This window comes from Otolemur garnettii, unplaced genomic scaffold, assembly GCF_000181295.1.
Source record: "Otolemur garnettii isolate 467f Iridium unplaced genomic scaffold, OtoGar3 scaffold00060, whole genome shotgun sequence".
In the NCBI taxonomy this organism is placed as follows: domain Eukaryota; kingdom Metazoa; phylum Chordata; class Mammalia; order Primates; family Galagidae; genus Otolemur; species Otolemur garnettii.
The window spans coordinates 1356926-1372761 of NW_003852455.1; the positions used below are offsets into that span (position 1 = coordinate 1356926).

General features: G+C 36.2%; 1 protein-coding gene across 6 annotated transcripts in view; it reads right to left on the reverse strand.

Moving 5' to 3' along the window:
- The window catches only part of DLG1 (discs large MAGUK scaffold protein 1), a 322247-nt gene that overhangs the window by 296525 nt on the left and 9886 nt on the right, over positions 1-15836 (reverse strand). For all 6 annotated transcript variants that reach the window (XM_023514828.1, XM_023514827.1, XM_023514826.1 and 3 more), the window contains exon 4: positions 9142-9308. In XM_023514828.1, the coding sequence (XP_023370596.1) occupies positions 9142-9308 (167 nt within the window). The remainder of the gene's footprint in view (positions 1-9141; positions 9309-15836) is intronic.

A 15836-nucleotide genomic window follows, 5' to 3' on the forward strand; every position in this document is an offset into this window, starting at 1 on the left:
ATCACCTTCTCTTGCCTGATTGCGATAGCTAAGACTTCCATTACTATGTCAAATAGCAGTGGAAACAGTGGGCATCCTTGCCTCATTCCTGATCTGAGTGGAAATGTTTTCAATTTTACACCATTCAATATGATATTGGCTGTGGGTTTGCTGTAAATGGCCTCTATCAGTTTAAGAAACGTCCCTTCTATGCCTGTTTTCTTAAGAATTCTGATTACAAAAGGATGCTGTATATTATCAAAGGCTTTTTCTGAGTCAATTGACAGAATCATATGGTCTTTGTTTTTTCTTTTATTGATGTGGTGTATTATATTTATGATTTGCATATGTTGAGCCAGCCCTGTAATCCTGGAATATAGCCAACTTGATCATGGTGTATAATTTTTCTGATGTGTTGTTGAATCCTGTTTGCTAAGATCTTATTGACTATGTTTGCATTAATATTCATTAATGATATTGGTCTATAATTTCCTTTCTTTGTTGAATCCTTTCCTGGTTTGGGTATCAGGGTGATATTTGCTTCATAGAATGTGTTGGGAAGTATTCCTTCTTTTTCTGTGCTTTGGAAAATGTTGTATAATATAGGTACTAGTTCCTCTTGAAATGTTTGACAGAATTCAGATGTGAAGCCATCTGGTCCTGGACTTTTCTTTTTAGGGGGATTTCAGATTTATGATGCTATTTCAGTGGTTGATATAGGTCTATTTAAGATTTCTAATTCCTTCTAGTTGAGTCTAGGAAGGTGGCGTGCTTCCAGGTATTGGTCCATTTCCTTCAGATTTTCATATTTCTGGGAATAGGTTTTTGTAGTAATCATTGAGGATTTTTTGAATTTCTTAAGTATCTGTTGTTATTTCTCCTTTATTGTTTCTGAAAGACAATATTGGAGATTTTACTTTTCTATTTCTGGTTAGGCTGGCCAGGGGTTTATCAATTTTGTTAATTTTTTCAAAGAACCAACTTTTCATTTCATTGATCTTCTGTATGATCCTTTTGTTTTCAATTTCATTTAATTCTGCCCTAATTCTGGTTATTTTCTTTTCTTCTGCTGGGTTTGGGGTTGGAATGCTCTTCCTTTTCCAGTTGCCTGAGGTGATCTATTAAGTTGTTGGCCTCCTTTCTTTCTGTTTTCTTTATGAAGGCTTCCAATGCTATAAATTTCCCTCTTTGGACTCCCTTTGCAGTATCCCACAGGTTTTGATAATTTGTGTCTTCGTTTTCATTTAGTTCCAAAAATTTGGTGATTTCCTTCTTAATCTCATCTTTGACCCAGTTATCAGTCAGCCTAAGATTATTTAGCTTTCATGACTTTGTTTGAATATGGAGATTCCCACTGCTGTTGAGTTCAACTTTTATTCCATGGTGGTCTAAGAAGATAGAAAGAATAATTTCTACACTTTTAAATCTACTGAGGTTAGACTTGTGTCCTAGGATATGGTCTATTTTGGAGGATGATCCATGGGCTGATAAGAAGAATGTATATTCAGTTTCATTTGGGTGAAATGTTCTGTAGAGGTCCGTAAAGTCCATTTGTTCTAGGGTCAGGTTTAAGTCTATTATTTCTTTGTTTAGTTTCTTCTTGGAGGATCTATCCAAAATTGTCAAACGGGTGTTAAAATCTCTATTATTGTGCAGGAAGATATCAAGTTGTTCATATCCTTTATGAATTGAGGAGCATTCTGGTAGGGTACATAAATGTTCATTATGGAAATCTCTTCATGTTGGGTGTTTCCCTTGACAAATATGTAGTGACTTTTCTTATCTTTATCTATCTTTGTTGGTTTAAAGCCAATTGTATCTGCAACTAAAATTGCAACCCTTACTTTTTTCTGGTTTCCATTTGCCTGTATTATACAAGTCCATCCCTTCACCCTGAGTCTATTTTTATCCTTTAAGGTAAGGTGAGATTCTTGTATACATCCGATGTCCAGTCTGAGTTTATGCATCCAGTGAGCCAGCCTGTGCCTCTTTAGAGGAAAATTTAAACCATTCACATTAATTTAGAGAATTGATAAGCCTGGTTGTGTTACAGGTGTCATGATTTTGGGATGTCCAGTGGACATTTTTAATCCTTTCACCACTGTAGAAGTTGGGTTTTGTTCAAAAAATTTCTGGGTTAGTTTACTTTGGAGGGTAGAGCATTGTGCTGGTCATTATGGAGGATGGGTATGAGAATATCCAGGAGAGCTGGTTTAGTTTTGGCAAAATTCTTCAACATGTCTATGTCATTAAAGTATTTGATTTCTCCATTGCAAATGAAACTCAGTTTAGCTGAATAGAGGATCCTGGGCTGGAAGTTGTTTTAAGAGATTGAAAGTTGATGACCATCTTCTTCTGGCTTGGAATGTTTCAGCTGAGAGATCTGCAGTTATTCTGGTATTTCTCTCTTTGTAGGTGATGTTTTTCTTACATCTGGCTGCTTGCAAAATTTTCTCCATCTTCACTTTGGCAACGTTAATCACAATGTGCCTAGAAGATGCTTTATTTGGACTGAGTCTTGCTGGGGTTCTGAAACTGTCTTGCTATCTGAAGTTCTGAATCTCTTGCAATGTTTGGGAAATTCTCCTCCAAAATCTCTTGGAGTAGAGCATCTGTACCTTTTGGACCATCCTCTTCTCCTTCGGGAATTCCTATAACACGAATGTTTATCTTTTGGAGTGATCCCACAACTCTCTCAGGGAATGATCAGGTTTTACTCTCCATTTGTCTACCTTGTTCAGTGTTTGGGAATGTTCAAAAGCTTTGTCCTCAGTTTCAGAGATCCTTTCTTCTGCCTGGTCAACTCTATTAGTGAAGGATTCCACTATATTTTGGAGCTCTTCAACTTTTTAACTACCTTGAGCTCTGCTATCTCTTTTCTCATCTTGTGTGACTTGAGATAACTTTAGAACTACTCTTTGGAATTCAATTTCTATCTTTTCTAACATTCTCTTTATCTTATATGCAATCCATATTCTGAATTCAGTTTCTGACATTGCTCCCATTTGTCTATGCATGGCATCCTCAGTTGTTATCTCCTTTGTCATTTCTTCGGGGGTTGATCTACTCTGGTTATTCATGTTGCCAGAGTTTTTCTGTTGAGTCTGCACCATGTATTTTTCTACTATTTGGTTATTAGAACTGGTAGGGTGATTGAATTGGGGTTCCCAGGTAGTAGAGATAGCCCCTTACCAAAGCTCTAAGCTTTGTAATTGTGGCTTATCTCCTACAACCTTAAAAAGGCCTCTTTCAGAGTTTTGGCTGGAGACCCTGAGGACCTACTTGGTGAGACAGTGCAGGCTACCTCTGCTTTGATATCAGCCAAACTCTACCCTATCCTAAGGAACCACCCTACTAGATTTAAATGTCAACTGTGAAGAGATACAAACAGCTGTGGCGTCCAGCCCCCACCCTTCAGTTCACTACAGAACTTCAAAGGTCAACCTCAGAATGTCCCAGAGTAGACAGCCCCAGACACGGGTTCCAACCAAATTGTCTCTGGCAGTGCAAACCCTGCTCAACAGAGAGGGATTCAGGGACATTCAAAACAAAGGGATTCAAAGCACAATTGGAGCCAGGGATCCACACTCCCACCTGCCAGACTCAGTCCACACTATTGTCTCCTTCTCTGCTCACAGGCCCAGGTGGAGCCAGGTGTAACGCCCGCCTACCGGTCTCAGTCCATGCACAGCTAGCCTCTGGAGTAGGGTCTGGAGTAGTGCCTGCCAAACCAGTTGGAGTCAGGGGACCACGCCCCCTCTTGGCAGTCTCAGTCCACTGCCTGGCAAGCCTCTGTTTGCAGGCTCTGTTGGAGTCAAGGTACGGGGCCTGCCCTCTGGTCTCAGTCCACACACAGCTAGCCTCTGCTTGCCAGACCAGTTGGAGTCAGGAGACCATCCCCCGCCTGCCAGTCTCAGTCCACTGCCTGACAAGCCTCTGTTCACAGGCTCTGTTAGAGTCAGGGCACCACACTTCACCCGCAGGTCTCAGTCCTCACCTGGTAAGCCTCTGCCCACCAGCCCTGCTTCATCTTATTCTTATAACCTATTTCCAATCTGTTCTCAAATCCTCATGCTCTACATCCAATATATCCTTAATTCAGCCACTAAGAATCTCCATTTATTATCATTTTAATGGTTTTTTTTGATCAAGCCAACATCCATCCTTAACTAGATCACTGAAATAACCTTCTATTAATGTCTCCTGCTTCTCTCTTCCCTCAGAGTGTATTTGCAACATAATGGCCTGAGTGATCCTTTCAAAGATTAAGTCAAACAACATCATTCTTCTGCTCCAAACTCTGCTATGGCTTCACCTGCTAAGGCCTCTGCTACTTCACCTCTGATACTGCCTTATCCACTGCCTCATCTCCCACTACTCATTTCCTTATACTTCCTCTTGCCATACTGGCATCTTGCTGTTTCTCATAAATTTCAGCCTCATTCCTGCCTTAGTCTTTGCACTGGCTATCCCCAAAGATAGCCATAGCAACTTCCAACTCTACACAAATTAACACATTCTTACGAAGGCCTACCCTGAATAATCTACTTAAAACTGCAAAATATTCCCGTAACTTCCTTTGGGCATTCCTAAGCCTCCTTTACCTGATCCTTTTTCCTTCCATATTACTTACCACTTTCTAAAACACCAGATAATTACTAATTTATTGTTGAAAAAACTTCAATAAACAAAATACACAAATAGCTAGGTACAGTGGCTTATGCCTGTAATCTCAGCAACTTGGGAGGTGGAAGTGGAAGAATCACATGTGTCCAGGAGTTCAAGGCGGCAGTGAGCTATGACTATACAACTGCATCCTAGCCTAGGTGACAGTTAGACCCTGTCTGTTTAAAAAAAGAAAGAAAGAAATGCACAATTATAAGAAAAAAGAAGCTAGACACAAGAGAATCTATACTGTGTAATTTTGTTTATGTACAGTCTAAAAGGAGTCAAAACTAAACTGTGTTATAAGGAATTAGGATGGTCCTTTGGGGAGGAGGAAGTAGGTAGTGAATAGGAAGGTACCAAAGAGACTAGTAGAGTCCTGGTATATTTCTTTTTTTAACTAAGATACTACAGACATACCATAAAAATTAACAAAATTTTAAAGCATTTAATTCTGTGGTTTTTGGTATATTCATAGAGTTGTACAACCATCATCACTATCTAATTCCAACAGTCTATGTTCTTTTTCTTGACCTGATATGTTCATAATACAGTAAGTATTCAAGTTATTCATTTATAATTTGTGTACCTTTATATATAAATATGATATAGTACTTCAATAAAAATTTTAAATCAGTGTTTAAAAGACTTCATATTATACCTGGTAGACTGAATATACTTTTAACTTTACTAACCCATAAAACTCCACAGTTTTAAAGCAGATGGATTATTATAAAGCATGGCCACAGAGAAAAAGAAAGGAGGTTATCTCCCAACACCATACGATCAGAGAGTTCCCTTACCCCTAATATGAACTCTGAAGGGCCAAAAAAGAGATGACCAAAAACAAAAGTACTACTGAAAGCGGAATACAAAATCAACACACAAAAAACAATAGCAAACAATCTGAAAAAGAAATCAAGAAAGCAATCTCATTTATAATAGCTACCATAAAGAATACAAAATATCTGCATCAATAAAACCACAGAAGTAAAAGATCTATATAAGGAAAACTATAAAAGAAATTAAGGGGGATACAAAAAAAAACAGAAAGATACTACATGGTCATGGATCGAAGTATTGTTAAAATGACAATACTTCACAAAGCAACTTACAGATTCAATGTAATCCCTACCAAAATACCAATGAATTCTTCACTGAAATAGAAAAAAAAAAAAATCCCAAAATTTATATGGAACTACAAAAGACCCCGAATAGCCAAAGCAATCTTGAGGAAAACAAATAAAGCTGAAGGAATCAAACTACCTGACTTCAAAATTTACTACAAAGCTATAGTATCCAAATCATCATGATACTGGCAGAAAAACAGACCCAATGAACCAGAATGGAGAAATCAGATACAAATCCACTGTTACAGCCAACTCATATTTAGCAATGGTGCCAAGAACATATAATAGGGAGAGGATAGTCTCTTCAATAAATGATGCTGGAAAACAGGATAACCACATATAGAAGAATAAACATAGACCCTATCTCTCACTATACACAAAAATCAAATGAAAATGAATTGAAGGCTCAGCACCCATAGCACAGTGGTTATGGCGCCAGCCACATACACTGAGGCTGGCGGGTTCAAACCCAGCCTGGGCCTGCTAAACAATGACAACTGCAACAACAACAAAAATAGCCAAGCATTATGGATGGTGCCTGTAGTCCTAGCTACTAGGGAGGCTGAGGAAAGAGAATTACTTAAGCCCGAGATTTTGAGGTTGATGTGAGCTGTGATGCCACAGCACTCTACTGGGGGCACTATAGTGAGACTCTGTCTAAAAAAAAAAAAAAAAAAAGAAAATGAAATGAAGACTTAAATCTAATATCTGTAATATCTGCAACTAAGAAAGTACCAGAAGAAAACTTTGGGGAAATCCTACAGGACACTGGTCTGGGCAAAAATTATTTGTGTAAGACCTCAAAAGTATAGGCAAGCCAAAGCAAAAACTGACAAATGGGATTGTATCAAGCTAAAAGTTTCCATACCACCAAGAAAAATAATCAACAAAGTGAAAAGACAACCCAAGGAATGGGAGAAAATATTTGCAAACTACTCATCTTACAAGGGATTAATAACCAGAACATATAAGAAACACAACACAAAAGCAAAAAAATAAATAATTTGCTTTTAAAATGGGCAAATGATCTGAATAGGCATTTCTCAAATGAAGACATACAAAGGGCTGACAGGTATGTGGAAAATGCTCAATATTACTAATCATCAGAGAAATGCAACGTGAACTACAATATCTCATTTCACTCCAGTTACCAAAACGACAGGTAATAACCAATGCTGGTGAGGGTAACTTTCCCATGCTGGGAATTTAAATTAGCCCAGCTCTTATAGAGAACAGTATGGGGATTTCTCAAAAAACTACAAATAGCAATTCCACTATTGGGTACATATGCAAAAGAAAAGAAATCGATATATTGAAAAGAAACCTGTACTCCCATGTTTATTTGTAGCACTACTCACAGCAGCCAGAATATGGAATCAAACTATATGTCCTCACATGATAGAGGTAGAAAGGAAAGTTAAAATGCTAAACTCTGCCTGAAACCCCTTTTATAAGCACCTTAATTCCATTAAGGAAGGAGAAGCCTTCACGGCCTAATCAGTTTTTAAAGGCCCCACCTCTTAACATTATCACACTGACAACACCTGAATTTTAGAGGGAACTCATTCAAACCATAGCAGTAACTAATTACAGACATTTTAAAAATTCATTCAAATGAAAACGGAAATTAACTATCCTGAGGGCAAGTGATACATCAACTGAAGAAAAGGGTAGAAAAGGAAATTATCCTAGAGAAAGTGATGAAAAAATGTAAGAGTAAAGAAAATAAGGGCACATATACAATAAGCACTCGACTCACTAATCAAAGAAAAACATATAAGGTCACACCAATATTGATAAAGAGGACTGTGAATTGGGTGCTTAGAGTAAATCCAAAGGTAGAATTGCCCAAACTAACTGAATAAGCTTAGGTCAAGTCATTTTCTTTTCTTTTCTTTTTTTTTTTGAGACAGAGCCTCAAGCTGTCTTGCCCTAGGTAGAATGCGATAGCATCACAGCTCATAGCAATCTCCAACTCCTGAGCTCAAGTGATTCTCCTGCCTCGGCCTCCCAAGTAGCTGGGACTACAGGCACCTGCCACAATGCCCCACTATTTTTTGGTTGTGGCCCAGGCTGGATTCGAACCCACTAGCTCAGGTGTATGTGGCTGGTGCCTTCACCGCTTGAACCACAGGTGCTGAGCCAGGTGAAGTCATTTTCTTCTAGAGCTCAATTTCCTCATTTTTTAAAAAATGAAGGGCAGGGGGGATTAAATGTATTCTGATTCTTCCTACTCTAAAATTCTATAGTTCTATGTTACTTAATACAAATAAGAAAATAGAGAAACTATTGCCAAAGTGCTACTTAGTTGCTGCCCATCACCATTCTCCCCTGATTTATAACTCACCAAAGAGAAGTTGTTTCAATTTTCCAGGCACTAATACTAAAAAGAAGGGCCTAGTTTCAAATTCAGACAGACAACCATTTTCGAATGATTTAGGCAGAATCCTCATTACAAAACACTTCATATATCTGTTATAAGCACATCCAACTCTATTAGCAATAGTATAATACAACAAAAAAGAATATTACTAAGTTAGTTATAAATACTCAATATAGAAATAGATAGTTTTAACTACAGAAAAATGTAGAAACCAATGTGGACCTTCAGGTTTACTGATTAGTCTCCTGTAAATTTTAATACAATCTTTTAAGCCAATAAATAGGGAATCCTTGGAACAACCAACCAACAACCCAGAACCACAAAATAATATTCTATTTATAGGAAAGAATACCAGGGAAAAATCATCTTTTCAAAAAACAATTACAATTTTAATTATCACATACATGGAGCTTTATTGAGGTCTATCATGCAAAGTACTTTTTAATCGCCTAAAACAAGTATTTCAAACCTCAAACCATTCACATTCTAAGACAAGGGAAACAGAGATTCTGAGCTTTTCTTTTCAAATATATTTTTAACCCCACTCTCTTTATTCCATTATAAATGATATTTTCCAAAAATATCTATTTTTATAAAATATTACTATTTTATTTTATGAGACAGGGTCTTTCTTGCTCTGTTGCTCAGGCTACAGTGCAATGCCATCATCATAGCCCACTGTAACTTCAAACTCTTGGGCTTCAGCAATCCTCTTGCTTTACCCTCTGGAGCAGCTGGACTAATGCAAGTACACCACCACACCTAACTTATTTTTCTATTTTCAGATGGGGTCTGCCTACATGCTTAGGCTGGTCTCAAACTCCTGGCCTCAGGTGATCCTCCCACCTTGGCTTTCCATAGTGCTAGGATCACAGGTATAAGCCACCATGCACAGCCAATATCATTTTAATAAAATGAAAAAACTTAGTAGCCCAAATAAATTGACCACTGAAAAACAGCTTCAGAAAAATAATTTTATCTTACCTCTACACTAGGGCTAAGGCTGCTTGGCAGTGTTTCTGAAGTCACAGTAGTGCTTGGAAGGCTGGAAATTTCCCAAGTATTCACAGACTGAATTGGTTCAGATTGCTTTGAACGATCTATACATTTTGGATTATCCAGTAAGGTCACTTCATAAAATTCTTGAATATCTAGAAGTGAATAAAGGAAAAGAAAAATTCAAAAGTATTTATATTTTCTAATTATATACTATGTAATACTATAACATAACTCAAAAGCAAAGTTTTTACTCTAGATTACTAAAATAAGTCAATCATATAATGTAAATAGTGAATGTTTGCTCATTTCATTTCATTATGTCACAATCACATCAGAACCTATAGGGCACACTTTAGTTAACCTCTGGTAACCTGCCACTTATCACAGTGAATTGTTACACGGATTAAGCATAATATATTAAGTGCGCAGGCTCCTAACAGATGATAGTTAATATCATTACTGTGAATTCTGCAGATATGAGTTATTACTGATATTGTATACCTTTACCACCAATATCCAGACAAGGAATGCAAACCCCTTAAGTGGTATTAACCACCCTTCTAACCCAAAGCAAAACATAAAGAAAAAAAAAAGTTAAAAATCAAAGAATTAGAAGAGCTTTTATTTTTTTTTAGAAGAGCTTTTAGATAGCCTCCAGTCTGAATACATAAAATCAGAAAGTTAAATATTTTATTATTTTAAAAACAAAGTCATGATAAAACAAAAGAAACCATAAATTTACTTGTAAGAGCACAGGATAATTTAAAAGATCAAAATTACTTTGCTATCAGCTGGAATTATATGAACTTAATTATATTAGCAATGGTTTATTCAGGCTACTCAGAAGCTCTAAGTAGCAGTTCTGTAATGTTTAGATTCACCACTCTTAGTTCTTTATTCACTTATTGGTATAATTTTGGGTAGTTTTTTTAAAAAGAAGAGAAATCATTATTTAACAGTAAAGGTAGGCATTATCCTGTGAAGAATCATTCACAGTAGTCATGAATAACACTTAGCCAGAATAATTTACACTTCTCATTTTGAAAGTTGTAACTCTTTATATAAAATGTGATATATACAGGTAAATACAGGGAGTATTATTTAACCTTAAAAAAGGAATGAAATTCTCAATACATTCTACAACATAGATGACTAAACCATGAAGACATTATGGCAAGTGAAATAAGCCCTAAACAGGAGAACAAATACTATATAATTCCTTTTACATGAAGCACCTAGAGTAGTCAAATTCCCAAAGACAGAGAGTAGAACAGTGCTCACCAAAGGAAGGAAGGGACAGGGATTTATCGCTTAACGGACAGAGTTTCAGTATGGCATGACGAAAAAGGTCTGCCGAAGGAAAAGCTGGACATGTGAATGTACTTAGTGCCACTGAAGTGACAACATGAAAACAGTCAAAATCGCAAATTTTATCACAATAAAAAAGTAATAAGCTCAGTGAGAGTCTAGGGGAGATCTTAAATGAGTAAAGGGCATGAGATTTGATATATGTTTTTTTTGTTTGTTTTTTACTGAGGTTAGGGTAACTGATATCACCAGAAAATTCCCAACTTAAAAAGAAATTAATTACCATATTTGGTTAACTAAAACCAAAAATACTGAAATACTGCTGGTAATACATGTACAGTGTGGTGAAGTCTCTGATATGGTAGCATGTAACAATTATCATCATTTTCCTTAAGAAATACATACTGCAGACAATCATGTTTAATCTTGACCCATATTCAATGCTGACTAAACATTCCATAGTTTATACATTTCATTTAATTTATACCCCACACTTTATCTTTAGAGTGCTTTAAGACCATTAGTGATGAACAGCATAATAACATTTCTTCAGAAACTTTCCCCCCATTACACCAATTCCTTCTGTTATTCAGCTAAGATTTTTCAAAGGAGCATCTAATCAAAAAGGGGACACTCAGGGAAAAATGCACACACAGACTGAGCTTTTCTTCTGAGTCCAAAGTATTTTATATTTCCCATGTTATCAGCAATCCTTGGACTTTACAGTTAATATCCATTTTACACGCCAGAAGAGAATCACACCACTAACAATAACTTATATCACTATGATTTAGCCAACAATGGGTTAATTATCATCATGACAAGTATTTCTACAAAATGACATTCCAGGATTTGAAATAAGATTTTCCACTCTGTCTTTACATATTTCTAAATTGGGAGTGTAACATTGAGTTCTATAAAGTACCTAGCCTAAGTAAAACAGAAGTTACTACCCACACAGAAGTGAAATGAAAGACCAAAACAAACATGGTAAATCCCAGTATCATCCACACCAATCTCTCAATTCCTGAATATTCACTTAACAGGCCAAAACCTAAAAATCCAAGTTATTCTCAGAGAATAACTTTATGAAAATAATGAATTAATGAGTTTACTCTGAAGATTTTAGATATTCAATGTTTATGAATGGAGTAAAAGATTTTTGTAAAAGGAATAAAAGAATTAAAAGGTGAGCTCTGACACAACAATAATGCCTTTAGGAGAAAGAGAAAATTGAGGAAAAAAATTACATAACACCTCAGGTTTTCCAATTACAAACCCCAAAAAGATAAGAGTTTTTTTTTTTCCCCCATTTTTGGTTGGGGCCGGGCTTAAATCCACCACCCCCTTATACGGGGCCAGCACCCTACTCCTTGAGCCACAGGCACCACCTTTTTTTTTAAAGATAGATGTTTTTAAAAAATTGATGGCTATAAAAAATTAATGGCTAAGTTTAAGGTGTTACAGAAGCTTAAGCATGTATTTTTAATTTCTCCTATTAAACATGTGTATACAAATTCAAAAATTAAATTAGCCACTTCTCTGATAGACAATGAAAATATCTTTCTCAATTTTGGTTTACATAAGTCATTTCATATGTGTTTCAATATCTAATTCAGTAATTATGGCTACTCATAATTTTATATAAACACTATGAGAAACAAAATGCAACTACCGCAAAACAATAAATGCTTCAAAAGTCACATCCCTCAACACTATTACTCAGGAATTGCCAAATTTATTATCCAGTATAAAATGACAGAGTCCTTCAATAAAATTATGGAAGTATTTAACTTGCATTCAACTTTAAATTTAAATCTTTACTATGAACATGTTAAGAAACTGGGAGTGGGGTGGTGCCTGTGGCTCAGAGGAGTAGGGCACCGACCCCATATGCAGAGGTGGTGGGTTCAAATCCATCCCTGGCCAAAAACTGCAAAAAAAAAAAAAAAAAAAAAAAAAGAAAGAAAAAGAAAAGAAACTGGGAGTGTACAGGGTAGTCAAAGGACTGCCATTTAATAAGAATGACTCTATATTCACTGAAGATCCAGGGAGCTCACCCAGTTATATACCAGACACGTAATTAAAATGATAACATTTTTATTTACTACCCTGAAAAAAATGATTTCCTTTTAAGATAATGATGCACAAAAGCAAGCAAAGAGAGAACAAAAAACAAATGCAAGAATGCTAAAATATGTATTAGGAAAAAAACTACATTGTTAATTTCACAACTGAAAATATTACAATTTCATGGAAACCTAATGGATCGGTCTTATTCACAGTCTTTTTCTCATTTTCCATTTACAGATGGCAACTGCTCTTTCTCTGTGTTGGACTAAACTAGATCCCTACAAGTTCAGTTTCTAAACAAAGAAATATCTCAATTATGAGTCTGCAAAAAGCTCCAACACGTACACTAAGAAACTCTCAAAAATTAAAACTTAAAGACAAGCAGTTAGTCCAATAGAACAGAACAGAACCACTTCTATCAAAAAAAAAAAAAAACCCTCGGAAATCTTTAAGAGAGATACATATTTTAAATATCTCCAAATGTAGTATTTTCTTTTAAGTATAAAGTTTTCATTGCCTTTTTTTTGTTGTTAGAATTCACAGGTTGCAAACCATGAGAGTTAAGGACAAGTATATAATTCCAGAAGTACCCTCAAAGAAGGGTGAGGGATGGGAGAAAGGAAACTTTCAAATAGGGAAAGAAATTTTCTAGCTTTTGGTGACAACTTCTACCATCCTAAACAAAAACTCACAAACCATGAAAACATTTCTCAAATTAAAGAAATAAGGCAATACTAACTATAACCCGTATCCACCAGGCTAAGTGGGAGGATCTCTTGAGAGCCAGAGTTCAAGACCAGCCTGAGCAAGAACAAGACCCCATCTCTACAAAAAATAGAAAAATTAGCCAGGTGTGGCAACATGTGCCTGTAGTCCAGCTACTTGGGGGTTTAATGTAGGAGAATCTCTAGAGCCCAGGAGTTCAAGGTTGCAGTGAGCTATGATGATGCCACTGCAACAGAGCAAAATTTTGCCTCAAATAAAAAGACAACAAAATGTATAATAGATCACAACAATCAGAACAAATTTATATTAAAAACCAGGTGTTATACTTTATATCAAAATGATTTCCAAATATATTAAAAATTAACATGTTTTTTTAAAGTCTTGGCTTGGTGCCCGTAGCACAGAGGTTACGGTGCCAGCCACATGCACCAAGGCTAGCGGATTGGAGCCCAGCCGGACCAGCTAAGCAACAATGACAACTACAAAAAAAAAAAAATAGCTAGGCACTGTGGCAGGTGCCTGTAGTCCCAGCTACTTGGGAGGTTGAAGCAAGAGAATCACTTAAGCCCACGAGTCAGAGGTTGCTGTGAGCTGTGACGTCACAGCATTCTACCGAGGGTGACATAGTGAGACTCTGTCTCAAAACAAAACAGAAAATAAAAGTCTTGAAAGAATGTGAACACAGGTAAATGTTTTCATAATCTTGAATATAGATTATAATAACCTTGGGGATTATAATATTGGAGATAGACTTTCTAAGCATGATACAAAGGGCAGAAAGCACAAAGAAAAATATATCTAATCTAACCATATATAAATAAATCTTTTTTTTAATACAAGTTTAAAAATGACAAAAAGAAAGTTATCTGCAACTTACACAGGAGACATAATTAAAATGCCCCATGCAAATTTTACACCTCTACACCAAGGGAAAAAGGGGAAGGGGGGAGCAAATGACATGAACAGATAATTAACAAAAGAAATTAAAATAATCAAAGGACTTTCTTACATTGTTAGTTTTTTCTTTAATCAAAGACGTGTACAATAAAACATCAAAATGACTAAAAGGTATATTCTACATAGAGCAAAAAATATTAGAAAGATGAATAATACTCTGGTATTACTCTGGTATGAATAATTGCTCTGGTACAATGAATAATACTCTGGTATGGTTCAGTATATTAGTCATGCTTCCATACACTGCCTAACAAATTAAATTGATATAACATTCTGAAGCACATTTAACAAATTACATTAAAAGCCTTAAAATGCACATCTCTTTTGACCAAGCAATTCATTTCTGGGAGTTTGTCGTAAGGATATACTAAAGAATATCAAACAAAAATGCATATACAAATAAAATGTTTATAATGCAGAATATAAACCTAAATGTACCTAGAAATCTATTAATAAAACTACAGGAAATCTATATAACATATATAATCATTTAAAATGGCACAAATCTACTGCTATGGAAATACATCCATTGATAAGTGTTTTGAGATAAAAACAATATGTATAGTACAGAGTCACATTAAACACATTTACACAAATTGAATTGCAGACCCCCCTACCCCCAGCCAAAAAAAAAGGCAATTCTACCCATTACTCCAACCAATAAGTGAATGTCTTGCATAAAAAATAAAAAGGGAGGAGAGTTCCTTCAAGTGGTATTAGTTTTCATGTGCCTCTCATAACTTGAACACCCTGCGGTATCACACTGTGATATGCGTGATTTTATCTTTTATCGTTGTGTTCTTAGTGTAAAAGGTCACTTAAAACACAAGCCAACAACTTCATTTAGTGCTCAATTAAAGAAACAATGTTTCCTTTCCACCAGAGGAAAAAAGACTTTTGCAGTAGTTAAGAGACAGTGAGCATTAAATTCCTAAAAGATTTGCAAGGATAATTTTAAACAGATGTGATTTTTTTACCTTACATGCTGATTTTAAATGTCAATTCTCATGTAGGAACAAATCTCTTTATTTGAGTAGGAAGTTTATTTTGAAAAATGAAATTGTGTGCATATGAGGTCTGACAATTAAGTTCATGAACTCATCCTAGACAAAGTGCTCCATACTTCACTGCAGTTCCCTTCAAAGTACTCCCTTTGGATGCCAGCAACTAGTCTACCTTTCAGTGCAATTCTGGAACTTCAGGAATGGCCATTAAAGACAACATCATATTATGCTGGATGTCCTGAATGTCATCAAAACGTTTTCCTTGCAGTATTTCCTTTATCTTTGGGTAAAGAAAAAATTCAATGGGGGGGCAGATCAGGTCAGTAGGGAAGATATTCCAATACAGTTATTTGTTTACTGGCTAAAAACTCCCACACAGATGGCTCGGCACCTGTGGCTCAAGAGGCTAAGGCGCCAGCCACATACACCTAAGGTGGCGGGTTCGAATCCCCAGCCCGGGTCAGCCAAACAACAATGATGGCTGCAACCAAAAAATACAGCCGGGTGTTGTGGTGAGCACCTGTAGTCCCAGCTACTTGGGAGGCTGAGGCAGGAGACTCGCTTGAGCCCAGGAGTTGGAGGTTGCTGTGAGTGTGATGCCATGGCACTCTA